Source organism: Mus caroli, chromosome 4 (assembly GCF_900094665.2).
Source record: "Mus caroli chromosome 4, CAROLI_EIJ_v1.1, whole genome shotgun sequence".
Classification (NCBI taxonomy): Eukaryota; Metazoa; Chordata; class Mammalia; order Rodentia; family Muridae; genus Mus; species Mus caroli.
In genome coordinates, this window is record NC_034573.1 from 88,243,990 (window position 1) to 88,257,655 (window position 13,666).

Below are 13,666 nucleotides of genomic sequence, written 5' to 3' on the forward strand. Positions count from 1 at the left end.
TGGATGCTCACAGTCAGCTATTGGATGGATCACAGGGCCCCCAATGGAGGAGCTAGAGAAAGTACCCAAGGAGCTAAAGGGATCTGCAACCCTATAGGTCCAACAACATTATGAACTAATCAGCACCCCGGAACTCTTGACTCTAGCTGCATATGTATTAAAAGATGGCTTAGTAGGCCATCACTGGAAAGAGAGGCCCATTGGACACGCAAACTTTATATGCCCTAGTACAGGGGAAAGGCAGTGCCAAAAAGTGGGAATGGGTGGGTAGGGAAGTGGGGGGGAGGGTATGGGGGACTTTTGGAATAGCATTGGAAATGTAATTGAGGAAAATATGTAATAATAATAATAATAATAAAAAGAATATGTAAAGAGTGTGGGAAGTTTAAAGTTATTTAGACCTTGGGGATGAATAAGAATGTAAAGGTTGAGGCTTACTAGTGATGTGTTTGTGTTTCAAGTTGACAAGGAGTCAATTGTACTGGCTGGTTTTGTGTCAACTTGATACAGCTGGAGTTATCACAGAGAAAGGAGCTTCAATTGAGGAAATGCCACCATGAGATCCAACTCTAAGGCATTTTCTCAATTAGTGATCAAGGGGGAAGGGCCCCTTGTGGGTGGGACCATCTCTGGGCTGGTAATCTTGGCTCTATAAGAGAGAAGGCTGAGCAAGCCAGGGGAAGCAAGCCAGTAAAAATCATCCCTCCATGGCCTCTGCATCAGCTCCTGCTCCCTGACCTGCTTGTGTTCCAGTCCGGACTTTTTTCTGTGATGAACAGCAATGTGGAAATATAAGCTGAATAAACCCTTTCCTCCCCAACTTGCTTCTTGGTCATGATGTTCGTGCAGGAATAGAAACTCTGCCTAAAACACCTACTAATACTCATCTCTCTTCCTTGTAAGGAGGCATTACTTAAAAAGAACTTGTGACACTCAAGATGCCTACACAATGATAGCTATCAAGCTTTCTTGGTCAACAAGAGGCAGGGATTGGGTCTCTGTTGTCAGTGTGTAGAAAACATAACAAGGGAAGCTGAATTCCTTAGAAGCGAGAGAGGATTGACAGTGTACGGGTGGGCTTGCTGGGCTGAAGCCAACTACAAAATGGAGTCATACTGGGTGGGCTTATCTGAAACAATGCCAGAAGAGAGAGAAGGGATGTGATGGAGTTCTGAACTCTCTCCAGTGCATCACAACTCACCCATTGAAAATGGCAGAAAAGATTCTCTCTTCTTAAACTGTCCATTCTCCAAAAAGTGCTCTGGATTGAAGGTGTCTGGGGTGGTCCATTCTTTAGGGTCCATATGCAGTGCAGTCAAATTGGTCATGATGAAAGTCCCCTAGGGAAAGTTACAAAGACTCAAGGCAATGTATGGAATAGACACACACAAAACTCCCATGCCTGAGCCTCTTTACCTTTGGCAAGTGAAATCCAGCCAGTGTAGTGTCAACTGCCACTTCCCTGGGAATATTCAGAGGGACAATATTGGCCATTCTCTGAATTTCATGGACAACAGCATTGGTATAGGGCATGGAGTCTCTGTCAGCCACGCTGGGATGCTTTGCCTGGCCAATCACTCCGTCAATTTCAGCCTGTACTTTTTCTTCAAGGAAATGGGAGTCTCTATTAAGTTTTACATTTTAATGATTTCTTCTAAAGATATAGAAATTGTCTTCCAAATGTCCTTGCTTTTATTTCACCCAGCATCTTGATTGTGAGAAAATAAAAGTTCTCTACCTCTTAAAAAGCCCAGTTTAGAAGCTAAGTTCTATAACTTCCTTCAAGCCCACAGTGTAACAATGAATTTTCATATATCCTGAACTGAATAATCAGGATCTCCATGGCTAAGCTCATAATAATACCTGGTCTTCTAACAAAAAAAAATGTCATTTCCCAGATTCTATAAGAAGGCATGTGAAATGAGGAAATGTGACTGAGCTTTGCAGGTAAAACAAAATAGATGTGATGTTTCACTCTTGGAACAAGTAAAACAAAATAGATGTGATGTTTTCACTCTTGGACCTCTTATACAGTCAATGTTTGGTTCCTTTCCCAGTTTCCTTCCTGTAGGTGCAAAGGCAGTCCTCCCGAGAGCCACTGTTGAGTCTGTTGTCCCTCACCTGAACTCAACATAGCCATAAGGTGAAAAGAATTTGGAAATTTAGGAACTTTACAAAGTCCAGCCTGGCTCTTTCTTCTGAGAGAGATATATAAATATCTAACACTGGCACTACTGTACATATAGAAATGTAATTGATCAAAAAGTTCATATAACATAAATCAGATTAGAAGAACTGTAGTGATTTTGAGTTAAGGGATATCTATGTCCATAATTATCTTGAGTTTTTAACACACTTGCCTCACTCAGTTTCACTGTGATTAATGATGTGGGCCACTAATCATTTATGTGGGCTCTTATCATTTTTAAGTGTACAGGGAAATAATATTAAGTATATCTATATTGCTATAAAAGTAATGGCAGGAACATTTCATCTTGCAAAATAAATTCTATGTTTTTACAAGTCTTGGTTTCTCTCTTGTGTATTCTACCTTCTGTGTCCACAGATTTCACCATTCTAGAGAATTTATATAGTTGAATATACACAAATTTTGTCTCCCATATTTATGCATTCATCATGATGCTTTTCTTTAGGGCTGAATTTCTGTACCAAACTTTACTCATAGTCCATGAGTATCCTGAATTCTTCCATCTGTTGACTACTTTTAATACTATACAGTGAACATGAATTAAATTTATATCAGTTGATTGCTTAGCACATATGGCTAACCCTATTGACAAGTTATTGAGCTCAGGAACCTGCATGATAGGAAATATCAACTTCCAGATGTTTGTTTTTGAATCTATATATGTATATGTGGAAAGAGAACATTCAAATTTGCATACACATGCACAAAATAAATAAATATATTTTAAAAACTTTTAGCAATAAACTATTGATAAATATTCTGGAGCTTTTGTTTTAGAATGTAAGCCGGAATTGTAACTGAATTTAATTGTAACTGATTTAAGCTTTCTTAAAACATACCTTAAGCAAGAAAGGCATTTTAAGTTGTAGCCTATATATATATGTATATATGTGTTGTGTGTGTATGTATGTATATATATATACACACATACACACATATATAATATGATATATATAGCATGTATTAAAAATGTATGTGTGTAACTTAGTAAATAGGTTGCCATGCAAACATGTGAACATGAGTTGGAATCTCAGAACAAACATAAGATGTGGTAGTCTGCACTTGCTTGTTATTTTACCACTTGTGAGGCAGAGACAGGCAGATTCCTAGACTGGCAAAAAGGTGTGTATCACAAGATATCAGATATCAGAATAAAGAATTAGGACAGTACCCAAAATGGGAAGGATTGCTAAAAAGGGAGTAGAGTGTAGATTAATGTTGTGTGGTAATGCCATTCTTTCTGGAACCTATCACAATTTAGATTGACTTCTGTCTTTTCTTCTAAACTCCAATATTCTTGAAGGTACAGATGTAATATCTGCACCCCTTGAACAATCATAGTACTAACAGAACATGTGCAAGATGTGCCCCTACCCAAGTGTTTCACCACTCCCCTCTCACTCCACCATGCCCCATTTCTTCTGAACCCATTCTTCTTTGGTTAGAAATGGTCAGCACATGCTCACCTTGGACTTCTGGGTATAGAGCCATGTAGAGCAGGGCCCATCGCAGTGTTGAGGATGTTGTCTCTGTTCCAGCAAGGAATAGGTCCAGAGTGCTGCAGATAAGGTTTTCTTCATTGAAACTTGTAGTAGTCTTGCCTGGGTACTGGAAAAGACAGTGTATGTTTGTTTATTTAGAGGGTTTGTGATCATCGCAGAACATTGGTCCTTACCCTGAGGAAGGAGCTGGATTAAGTCATTTGGAATGATGATTCCTTTGATCCTGAGGTCCTGGAGGCAGTTGGCTAGATGAAAATCAAAGCAACCATTCTTATTACTGAACTTTTGGAAAAGTTTTTGTACAGTGGGAAGAGAATGTAATAAAAAAGCTTATTTGCCTTCCTGTGTCTGTCATATCACTAAGTATCTGTATGGCCTAGGGCACTCACTTTGTATCCTTGCCTATGTCTATATGTCAGTCTATATGATAAGAATAATACACACACACACACACACACACACACCCATTAACACACCATTATCATCTCTGGGGAATACAACAGGCTCAAAGTCAATGTTTAACAGGTTTTATAACAGAAAGATTAAAATAAAATTTCTTTGTTCATTTATTCTCCAATCTGCATCATCTTGCCAATTTAAAACATTACTGATTCCATCAATTGTTCTTTACAAAATGTCACTGCTTTTAATCACTTCTTCTGGAAACATCATTTATTAATGTGCTCTCAATGTTAATGAGTCTCATACCTGCACTTCACATGATAAATGATTTGCCATCTCCCCTGGGCATAAAATATGGCTTCTACACCCAAGGAGCTGAAGGGGTCTGCAACCCTATAGGTGGAACAACAATATGATAACCAGTACCCCCCAGAGCTCATGTCTCTAGCTGCATATGTAGCAGAAAATGGTGTAGTAGGCCATCACTGGGAAGAGAGGTTCCCTGGTATTGCAAACTTTATATGCCCCAGTACAGGGGACTGCCAGGGCCAAGAAGCGGGAGTGGGTGGGTAGGGGAGCAGGGCGGGGGGAGGGTATAGGGATAGCATTTGAAATTTGAAATGTATATAAAGAAAATATCTAATAAAAAAGAATAAAAAATATGGCTTTCACCGATATGCCAGGAAGATAAAATATCAAAGAAGATGTAAAAATAAATAAATAAATAAATAAATAAATAAATAAATATTTACCACTTTGCCCATTATCCAGTGAGTTGTAACTCCTATGACAGATTCAGTGATATCACCAGGATTCTGCTGGGGTCAAGGGTTTTCATTTTGTAGTATGTCTACAATTCAAGATGTTCCTTCACAGGCTCATGTGTTAAATATTTGGTTCCTTGCACTGATAGTTTTGGGAAAGTTCTTGGAAATAGGAATATAATGTCTTGCTGAAGGAACCAGCATGAAGGTGCCCATGAGGAAGGAGGGTAACTGACAATTATACCAAACCCATGGTGCTTTCTTGTTTCTGCTTCCTGATCGACTGTGCCGTGAAAACCTGCTCCACACCCTTCTGCCCAGGAACTTAGCTCCTTTGCCATTTGCCACGTAAGATGAAAATCTTCTGAAACCCAGCCAGAGTACAGTTCTGATTTATTTATTTTGCTACCATGTGTTGTTGTCACAGGGATACAAACTTAAATAATATGTCCATTCACTGTCTTCTTGGCTTTGTCTGTTATTGACTAGTGATGATATGGAGACCACAGATTGGTAGGTTCCTCACCTAGATATAAAAGTCAAACTCTACCACTTACTTAGCTGGTTTGTCTGGAGGTTTGGATTGGGGAAGGTAATTAGACCAACCCATAACAAAATAAAGTCCTGAAATTTAACTGCTGCTTTTGTTTTGTGTGCGTCTACTTCAGATATGGGAAAAAGAAAAAGGAGGGAATTTGCAGGTTGCCTGTTACCTATAGATATGATTAATTTCAGGGGAAAGGTTATCCTTAGTACCAAAGAAATAAGATGTTAAGGGATCAGAAAGCAAAGAGATGTTGCAATCTTGGCATTGAATTTAGAACAAATGAGCTTCAGGAACAAACACCAATGTCCTTTAGGAGATGAGAGACACAAGGCAACGAAGTTTCTATTGTCTTTCGAAGTAGCTTGCCTGGCAGACAGGATGATAGGGACTGTATAGAAATATGACAGAATGAATAAATGTGTGGTATGGTAAAATCCAGCCATTGTGGTTGCCTGCTGCTGGATCAATAGGTAGCTACTTTACATCACCCTTTCTGTAAAAAGACACAGGTTACATCTTCCCACCTTTGCCATTTCATTGAGAAAAGCATCAATGAAGTCTCTTGGCTCATCAGGGTTCCAGTCTTTGTGGTGATTGTCAATTATATCAGCAATATATGATTTCAGTTTTCTCCAGGTAGCCAACAATGTTTGGTGTTGTCCTGGGAGATGTTTTATTATCCATGGGAAGATGTTGTAGAGCTAATTAGGGAGAAGAAAGCAATCATAAACTCACTTTCTATGTTTCAAGACAGTCTTGACTTTGTCTCTTCATCTTCTACAGTGGAACTGTGGGAACACCTAGCCTGCTGCTTTCCTTCACCCACTGTCAGGCATTTCAACCCTCCCATGCAGAACATACTGACCTCTGACCATTTCTCACTGGTACAACTGCTTCCCACTTAGGATACACACTATATTTTTGTCAGTTCAGTTCAGCATTCAGTAGCTGTCCCAATTTTGACCCTAAGTGTCATCAAAGACACTGAAGGGCCAAAGGCTGATGGTGGCAGAAAGTGGGATGAGGCTGGGAAGCACATAAAGGGAGATAGCTCCACATGCAGTGGCTACAGATTGACCTTATCAACGTAAATTTACCATGGAGTTTGATAGCTCTGAGTCTGAGACCATGGATCGGGTGAAATCATGGTACTAGCTTTATGTTGTTTGTTGCTATAAAACTCAGAAACTCTGGCATGCCTGAGATGACCATGACCTAGAGGGGCATTCCAACAGAATAGTGGTCAGTACTCAGAGGGTCTTGAATGTGTGAAGGCAGATTGCCTCCCTCACTCTCAACACACTAGGGATACACCCCCACTTGAGAGTAGCTCCAGGTGACATGATCTGGGGCGTCTTGCCCTGTTCACATCCAAAGCTCAGTTTGGCCAGCAGTGGCCCCTGTTACCCACGGAAAGAATAGAGATGCAGTAAAGATTAATCTGAAGATGTGAGATGCTCACTGCAGCACAAACTCAGCAAAAGCACAAGCCAAAGGCAAGACAGGAGTCACAGACTCAGCTCACCTCCTCTGTTGTGCACATAAGCAGCATTCTACAGTTTTTGACGTCCCAGACCACAATGAAATCAGTTTCTTTACCTTTATTATTTCTTTTCCTTTTTGTCTCTCCTTTTTTACCTTTGCATTTACATATTTTTGAATTAAAGTTTTAGTTTTTACCCCCTTCGTGGACTCATCTAATGTTATTTATCAAGTTTATTTTTCAATTATTAGGCAATATAATTTCTCTTCAATAAATTATTTTTATATCGTGTGTCTTCCCCTTGTATTTAGTAGTATTCAGACTTGTATTTCTCTAACATTTATCTAATTTTTGGGGGGAACTTTTCACTGCTGAGAAATATTTTTGAAGCCTCTCCACCCTTAAAAAATTTCTTGTACTTTTTTCTTCTTCCTCACTGCCTCATTAGTGAATCTTGCTTCTTTTCTCTTTTCTTCCTTTCCTAGACTTCTTCACTTATTTTACCTATTGTTTCAACACTTACCTTAAATAAATTTATCTTTACAGAGAATTGTAAAGCAGATTATCAGTTCAACAGTTACATGTTAGTGAAATATCATTGATTTTTATGTGTATTTTTATATTCGTAGAGTTTAATATGACTGCTAGAGCAGTTTGTTTCCACTCACAAAGTGACACTAGCCTTCAAGAACAGGCTTCTCAATAAAAAAAAAAAAGATCATTTCAAAGAATTCAGAAGACATACCCCAACCATCAGATATACAAATGAAAATAAAAATAAATAAATAAATAAATAAGAAAGAAAGAAAAGGGAAAAAATCAAGACAGAACCTCTGAAATCATAAGTCAATTCAAACACCTGGAAACACTTTAACTGTTGGGTGAAGTGTCCAAGCGTTTTCTGATCAAAATGATCAGAGGCAGGAAGGGGGCAGAAACAGGCAGTGGAGTCCAGTATAGGCTCCAGAGGTGAAAGTCAGCAGCATGGAAGCAACAAGCAAAAGGAAGAGAGATCTAGCAATCAGAATGAAAAATGGACAGAATTGGTGAAAATACAGCAAAGAAATTGAGATTTTATTAAAAAAAAAAAAGAACCACAAACAGAGATGTAGTGAATTTAACATTTGAAGGGGAATGAAATAATCATGGGAGGTAGAGGGAGGGACCTGGGAGGGAAAGAGGAGTGGGAGGGAAAAAGAGGAGCAGGACCAGCTGTGGAAGGAGACAGGAGCAGGGAGCCAGGGGTAGCCACAAGAAAGTCCCAGATGCCAGGGACCCAAGAGGTTCCTAGGATTCAACAGGGATGACATTAGGAGAATTAACCCCAAAAGGGGAGAGAGAACCTGTAGAAACCATATCCATTGGTTAGGTCTGGCCCCTGGTTGAGGGATGGGGATACACACCCATCTCAAAAATATTAACCCAGAATTGCTCCTGTCTAACAGAAATGCAGGGACAGAGTGTAGCAGAAACTCGAGGAAAGACCATCTAGACACTGCCTCACTTAGGGATCCATCCCATCTGAGCACTGGTCCCCAATGGAAGAGCTAGGGGAAGGACTGAAGGAGCTGAAGGGGTTTGCAACCCCATAGGATGAACAACAATAACGACCAACCAGACATCACCCCAAGCTCCCAGGGACTAAACCACCAACCAAAGATGGACCCATGGCCCCAGCTGCATATGTAGCAGAGGATAGCCTTATCTGGCATCAATGGCAGGGGAGGCCTTTGGTTCTGTGGCGGCTCCATGCCCCAGCACAGGGGAGTGCTAGGGCAGTGAGGTGGGAGTGGGTGGGTGAGTGTGGGAGCACCCTCATAGAAGCAGGGGGTAGGGGAGAAAGGATAGGATGTTTGTGTAGGGAAAACTGGAAAGGGGATAATATTTGAAATGTAAATAAATAAAATAACCAACAAAAAGATCTTAAAAAGAACTTGAATCTAAAATAAAGAAAATGATACAAAATAAATAAATAAATGAACAAACAAATCCCCAAAGCCACAATAGAAAACCCTGGCAACAGTCTCCACCCAAGAGAAGATCAAGAAGGGAGATCACTGCTGTGGAAAGCCTACATTCCAACAGTGTAATGAAAAATGTAAATAATGACTAAAGTAAGAACTGTGATATGATCAAGAGACTATGCCCAGAAATATTCATGATTTTATTTCACAAGCTGAGCTGAAAACGAAAGGGATGGATGGAAAATTCAGTGAAATTATAGCAAAAAGTTTCCTCAAGTCAAAGAAACGAAAGGACACTCAAGTATAAGGGGCATTTAGATCCTCAGATAATCACGACCAGATAAGAAGATCTCCATGGTCAACAAAAATTGTAAAGGAAAATAGCAATATTTAAGGATTCAAAGGGTCCATCTCAGGAGATAGCTCTTCAGATAAAGGTGTTTGCACAAGTCTGAGAATCCAAGTTTAAGCACTGGATCCCACAACTATAGAATAGTATTGATTCTCAAAGGTGTCTTTTGACTTCATACTTACTATCATGTACACACACGAGCTGAAACCCACAGACACATAATGAAACTTTAAAATGTATGTTCTAGTAGAAATATTCTGATGGACATACAAAGACTGAAACAGGAGACTAACATCAGGTTCCAGATTAACAGGCTTCAGAGCCTGGAAAGCTGGGGATGGTATATTTCAGTGTGAGAAAGTAAGTAACAACTGATCACGTGTTGCACATTCAACAAAGGTTTGTTTTAAAACTCATGAGGAATAATGGACACACCAAAAAAATACATACTAAGTCAAGTGATGACCACCAAGAGAGCACTGAAGAAGATACTTAAAAGAGTGTTATACACTCTTTAAAGAAGGCCACTACATATTCAGAAAAGAAACAATTTTTCAATTAGAAAAATTGTAAATATGTATGCAACAAAATTTGGGGCTGTGGGTTTTATAAAAGAAACAAGAATGAACATGAAGTTCAGACAGATCCTCATACAATAACTATGGGTGATGTCAGCACTACATTCCCAAGCCTGCATAGATCATCCTGTATAAACCAAGCAGAGGAAGTGTACTGAGAAGAAACTCAGAGCTAAACTGCACCATAGATCAAATGAACTTAATAGATATCTGGAAAGTTTTCCATCCAAATGAAACAGCAAATTCTTTGTTCTTAGTAGCACATGGGACTTTCTGTAAAATAAAAAGACCCATGTCTTACCAAATCCAAAAGAATAAAATAGTCTATTATATCCAAATAGACTATAGTGTAATAAAACTGAAATCCAATCACAAGAAATACTATAGAAGCTAAACAAATACGCAGAGAGTGACAAATAGAATCTTGAATAGAAATGGGACATTAAAAAAGAGAGAGGGGGCTGAAGAGATGGCTCAGCAGTTAAAATCACTGACTGCTCTTCCAGAGGTCCAGAGTTCAACCCCCAGCAACCACATAATGGCTAACAACCATCGGTAATGGGGTCTGATGTCCTCTTCTGGTATGTCTGAAGAAAGCAATGGTGGTGTACTCATATAAATAAAATTAATAAATAAATTTGAGAGAGAGAGAGAGAGAGAGAGAGAGAGAGAGAGAGAGAGAGAGAGAGAGAGAGAAAGGCGGGGGAGGAGATGCCAAGCTTCTAGAATGAAATAATGATGAAAGCTCAGTCTACCATACCATTTGAGAGACAGCTAAGGCAATTCTAAGAGGAACATTTATATATGGATAAACACAGGAACATAAAGTGTACCAGTATGGGAGCAAAGATTGAACCCCAAAGGGTTACATTATGGTATTACCATTTTGATAGTTTTAAGGAATGGGCATATAAATAGTGGAACAAGTTTTTTATGATAACATGTTTTAACTCTAAATAAAAAAAAAAGAGCTGGGCGTGGTGGCACACGCCTTTAATCCCAGCACTTGGGAGGCAGAGGCAGGAGGATTTCTGAATTCGAGGCCTGCCTGGTCTACAAAGTGAGTTCCAGGACAGCCAGGGTTATATAGAGAAACCCTGTCTCGAAAAACCAAAAAAANAAACAAAAAAACAGGACAAAATAGTGGATTTGGTCACAAGAACATTTAAAGTGCTCACAGCAGTGCTATTAATAACAATCTTAAACGAGAAACAACCAAATGTCTAATCATTGAGGAAAGATTAATGAACAATGACAAAAGGCTAAAAGGAGGAGCATATAAAGAGAAGAGCAGCCAGGAAGACTACTTGGAGTATGCATGAGTGAAAAAGTGGAATTTGGACATTAATGGATAGCATATTAATGTTGGTACTTCATTAAAATATTAGAAATATTTTGTACAGTACATTTTCTTATCTAAAACTTCCAAATCAACAGATAAATTTGAGATGAGACAAATTTATATCAAACTCAACTTGAAGACATTGTATTATTGTTTCGAAAGGTCCTGGAAACAAAAAGAAAGAACTTATCTGTGCTTGAATAAGCCCAGGTTCAATTTTCTCTTTAAAAGAAGCCAGAATGCTTACATGGACCATCATGGAGGTACCCAAGTACACGGCTTTATCCAGTAACTGCAGCAGCTCCTGAAACTGACTATCATGGTACTCAAACCGTTCCCCAAAGGTGATGGAGCAAATGATATTGGAAACTGCATTGTAGATCTTGAAGTGAGGATCAAAAGGCTGTCCTGGATGTGAATAAAGAAAGACGTGCATCTTTCAAAGATACTGGTTTGTTAATTCCATATGACAGAAAAACAGCCATAAAGAACCATATAAGAAGGTATGGCCAGAGCACACTACATGGGGCCTGACATGTACCAAGGACACTGCTTATGCCTGGAAAGTCAGACCGACAGCCAGGCTTTAAGTGCAGCAATTTGTTTAATGGCCCATTTATACATTTAGATGCAGAACTCCTGGGGGAGGTGCATATCTAGATATTCACTGTTCGATCCTCAGTGCCAAGCACAGTACAGGGCCCAGGAGAAGCACTTAGACACTTAGTAGGAATCTGTCAAATGAATGAAAGGACCACAGCCTGCTGCAGCTGCCCTGTGAAATTCCCACCTTCCTCTTCTCCTATAGCCTCCACAAGGTGGTGGGCCTCCTCCTGAATTCGATGCTCCAAGCTCTTCTTTCCCAAGCCAAAATTCCTCAGTGTCATCAGGGCAAACCTCCTTTGCTCCTTCCATGTCTGGCCACTGGAGAAGATCAATCCTGGAAAGAAGAGATTCAGCATCATGTCATTATGATTCTGTTCTAAAATTATCTCATGAACTGTATGGACACATGTGCAATGTAAAGAAGAAGGGACAATAAGGGTCTTAATAGCTGTCTAGAGAGAATATCACCAAGCAAGCAAGAACATAATGGTTAGCATCTCCTGGTGGCTTGCAACATCACACAGTTTAGTAAGTACTTCTAACATATTCTTTAATTTAGCACTCTTAGAAAATTTAAAGGCTTATTACCAAAACATACTAGACCCATTCCAATGGATGGAAAAATGAGATACAAGAATAAGGTAAAATTTTCATGGGAACACAGTTAGCTATCAAGGTAATCAATTTTAAGTCTCCCGAGAACCAACACATGACACGTTGTGTTTAATGTATCCACATTTTTGTTTGGTAGATATATTGTAAAAAAGGAACCAAACTGAAGCTGTTTTGAATAAAATTTCTATTTTGAATAGGGATCAAATGAAGTTTAAGTTTCCAAGTCCTCCCTGGATAACTGTCTTCCTGGTTGGCAAGTAGAGATGTAAATGCTAGGCTAGTCCATGCCACAGTTGAATAATCTGGTGGAGGAGTTCTTCAGCAGCAGGACAGTTGAACTTGCCAGGGAGAGTGAGACCAAGCAGGAAAAAGACAAGAGTTTCCTTTTTTCCATGTTTTTTTATGTGGTCTGCAATCAGAGGGTGTGCCCCAGATTTAAGCTGAGTCTTTAATGGTTCCAAAATCTCAAATGATTCAGATTTAGGGTGCATCTTCCCACCTCAAATGATTGAATGAAGTGAAATTTCTCTCTTTTTTTTGTGCTCAAATGCTTAGACTGTAGTTGCTTCCAAATGCAGTTAAGTTGACAAGTTAAGGTTAGCCACCAAACTCGTGGAATTCTCAGCACCCTATTTTCCTGGCGTGTAGAACACATCGTGTTGGCTTTCATCAGGCATGTATGGACTTGTGGCTATATGACTTCAATGCTATCACTCTAGTCTAATCCACAGTAATTTTTGCTACTGGAATATGGAATATGTAATGACCTTTCATATCTATAATGATAAGTTTCCTAATATCTTCCCGCCACTTTGATACAATATCCTAAGATCACCTCTATTCAAAACCATTTGGAAGCTTTCCCAGCTGTTAGGATGAAAATCAGTATTTTAGCGAACACTGTCTGTGCTCTTTCTGACCATGCCCAGAAGTGTCATGTACACTTAATTATGTCCTTTAAATACCATGTTTGTCACACTGGATGCCTTTCAGTTCTTTAACACCTCTGTCCTTCTTGCCTTTTTAAGGATATTATGTCCCCTTGACAAATTATTTCTTCAGGTCATTAAATGAATATCATTTACTCAGTTTTTCAAGAATCTATAGACATTAGACATTTCTAATAAAAGCCCTCTTCTTTAATATTGGTTTACTTATAAAACTACACAATTTTATTAATGTACATACTTGATTTTCTTTTTCTTTTTTTAAATATTTTTATTACATCTTTTCCTCAATTACATTTCCAATGCTATCCCAAAAGTCCCCCATACCCTCCCCCCCACTTCCCTACCCACCCAT

At 39.1% G+C, this 13,666-nt stretch overlaps 1 protein-coding gene across 4 annotated transcripts in view; it reads right to left on the bottom strand.

Annotated features, from left to right (window-relative positions):
• LOC110292766 (cytochrome P450 2J3-like) overlaps positions 1–13,666 on the bottom strand; it is a 50,538-nt gene that overhangs the window by 28,550 nt on the left and 8,322 nt on the right. For 2 of the 4 annotated variants that reach the window (XM_021160319.1, XM_021160318.1), the window contains exons 3-8: positions 11,934–12,083; positions 11,391–11,551; positions 5,949–6,125; positions 3,676–3,817; positions 1,417–1,604; positions 1,202–1,340 (exon numbers count right to left, since the gene is read on the bottom strand). In XM_021160319.1, the coding sequence (XP_021015978.1) occupies positions 1,202–1,340; positions 1,417–1,604; positions 3,676–3,817; positions 5,949–6,125; positions 11,391–11,551; positions 11,934–12,083 (957 nt within the window). The remainder of the gene's footprint in view (positions 1–1,201; positions 1,341–1,416; positions 1,605–3,675; positions 3,818–5,948; positions 6,126–11,390; positions 11,552–11,933; positions 12,084–13,666) is intronic. The other 2 variants (XM_021160320.1, XM_021160321.1) reach the window with 2 other exon arrangements.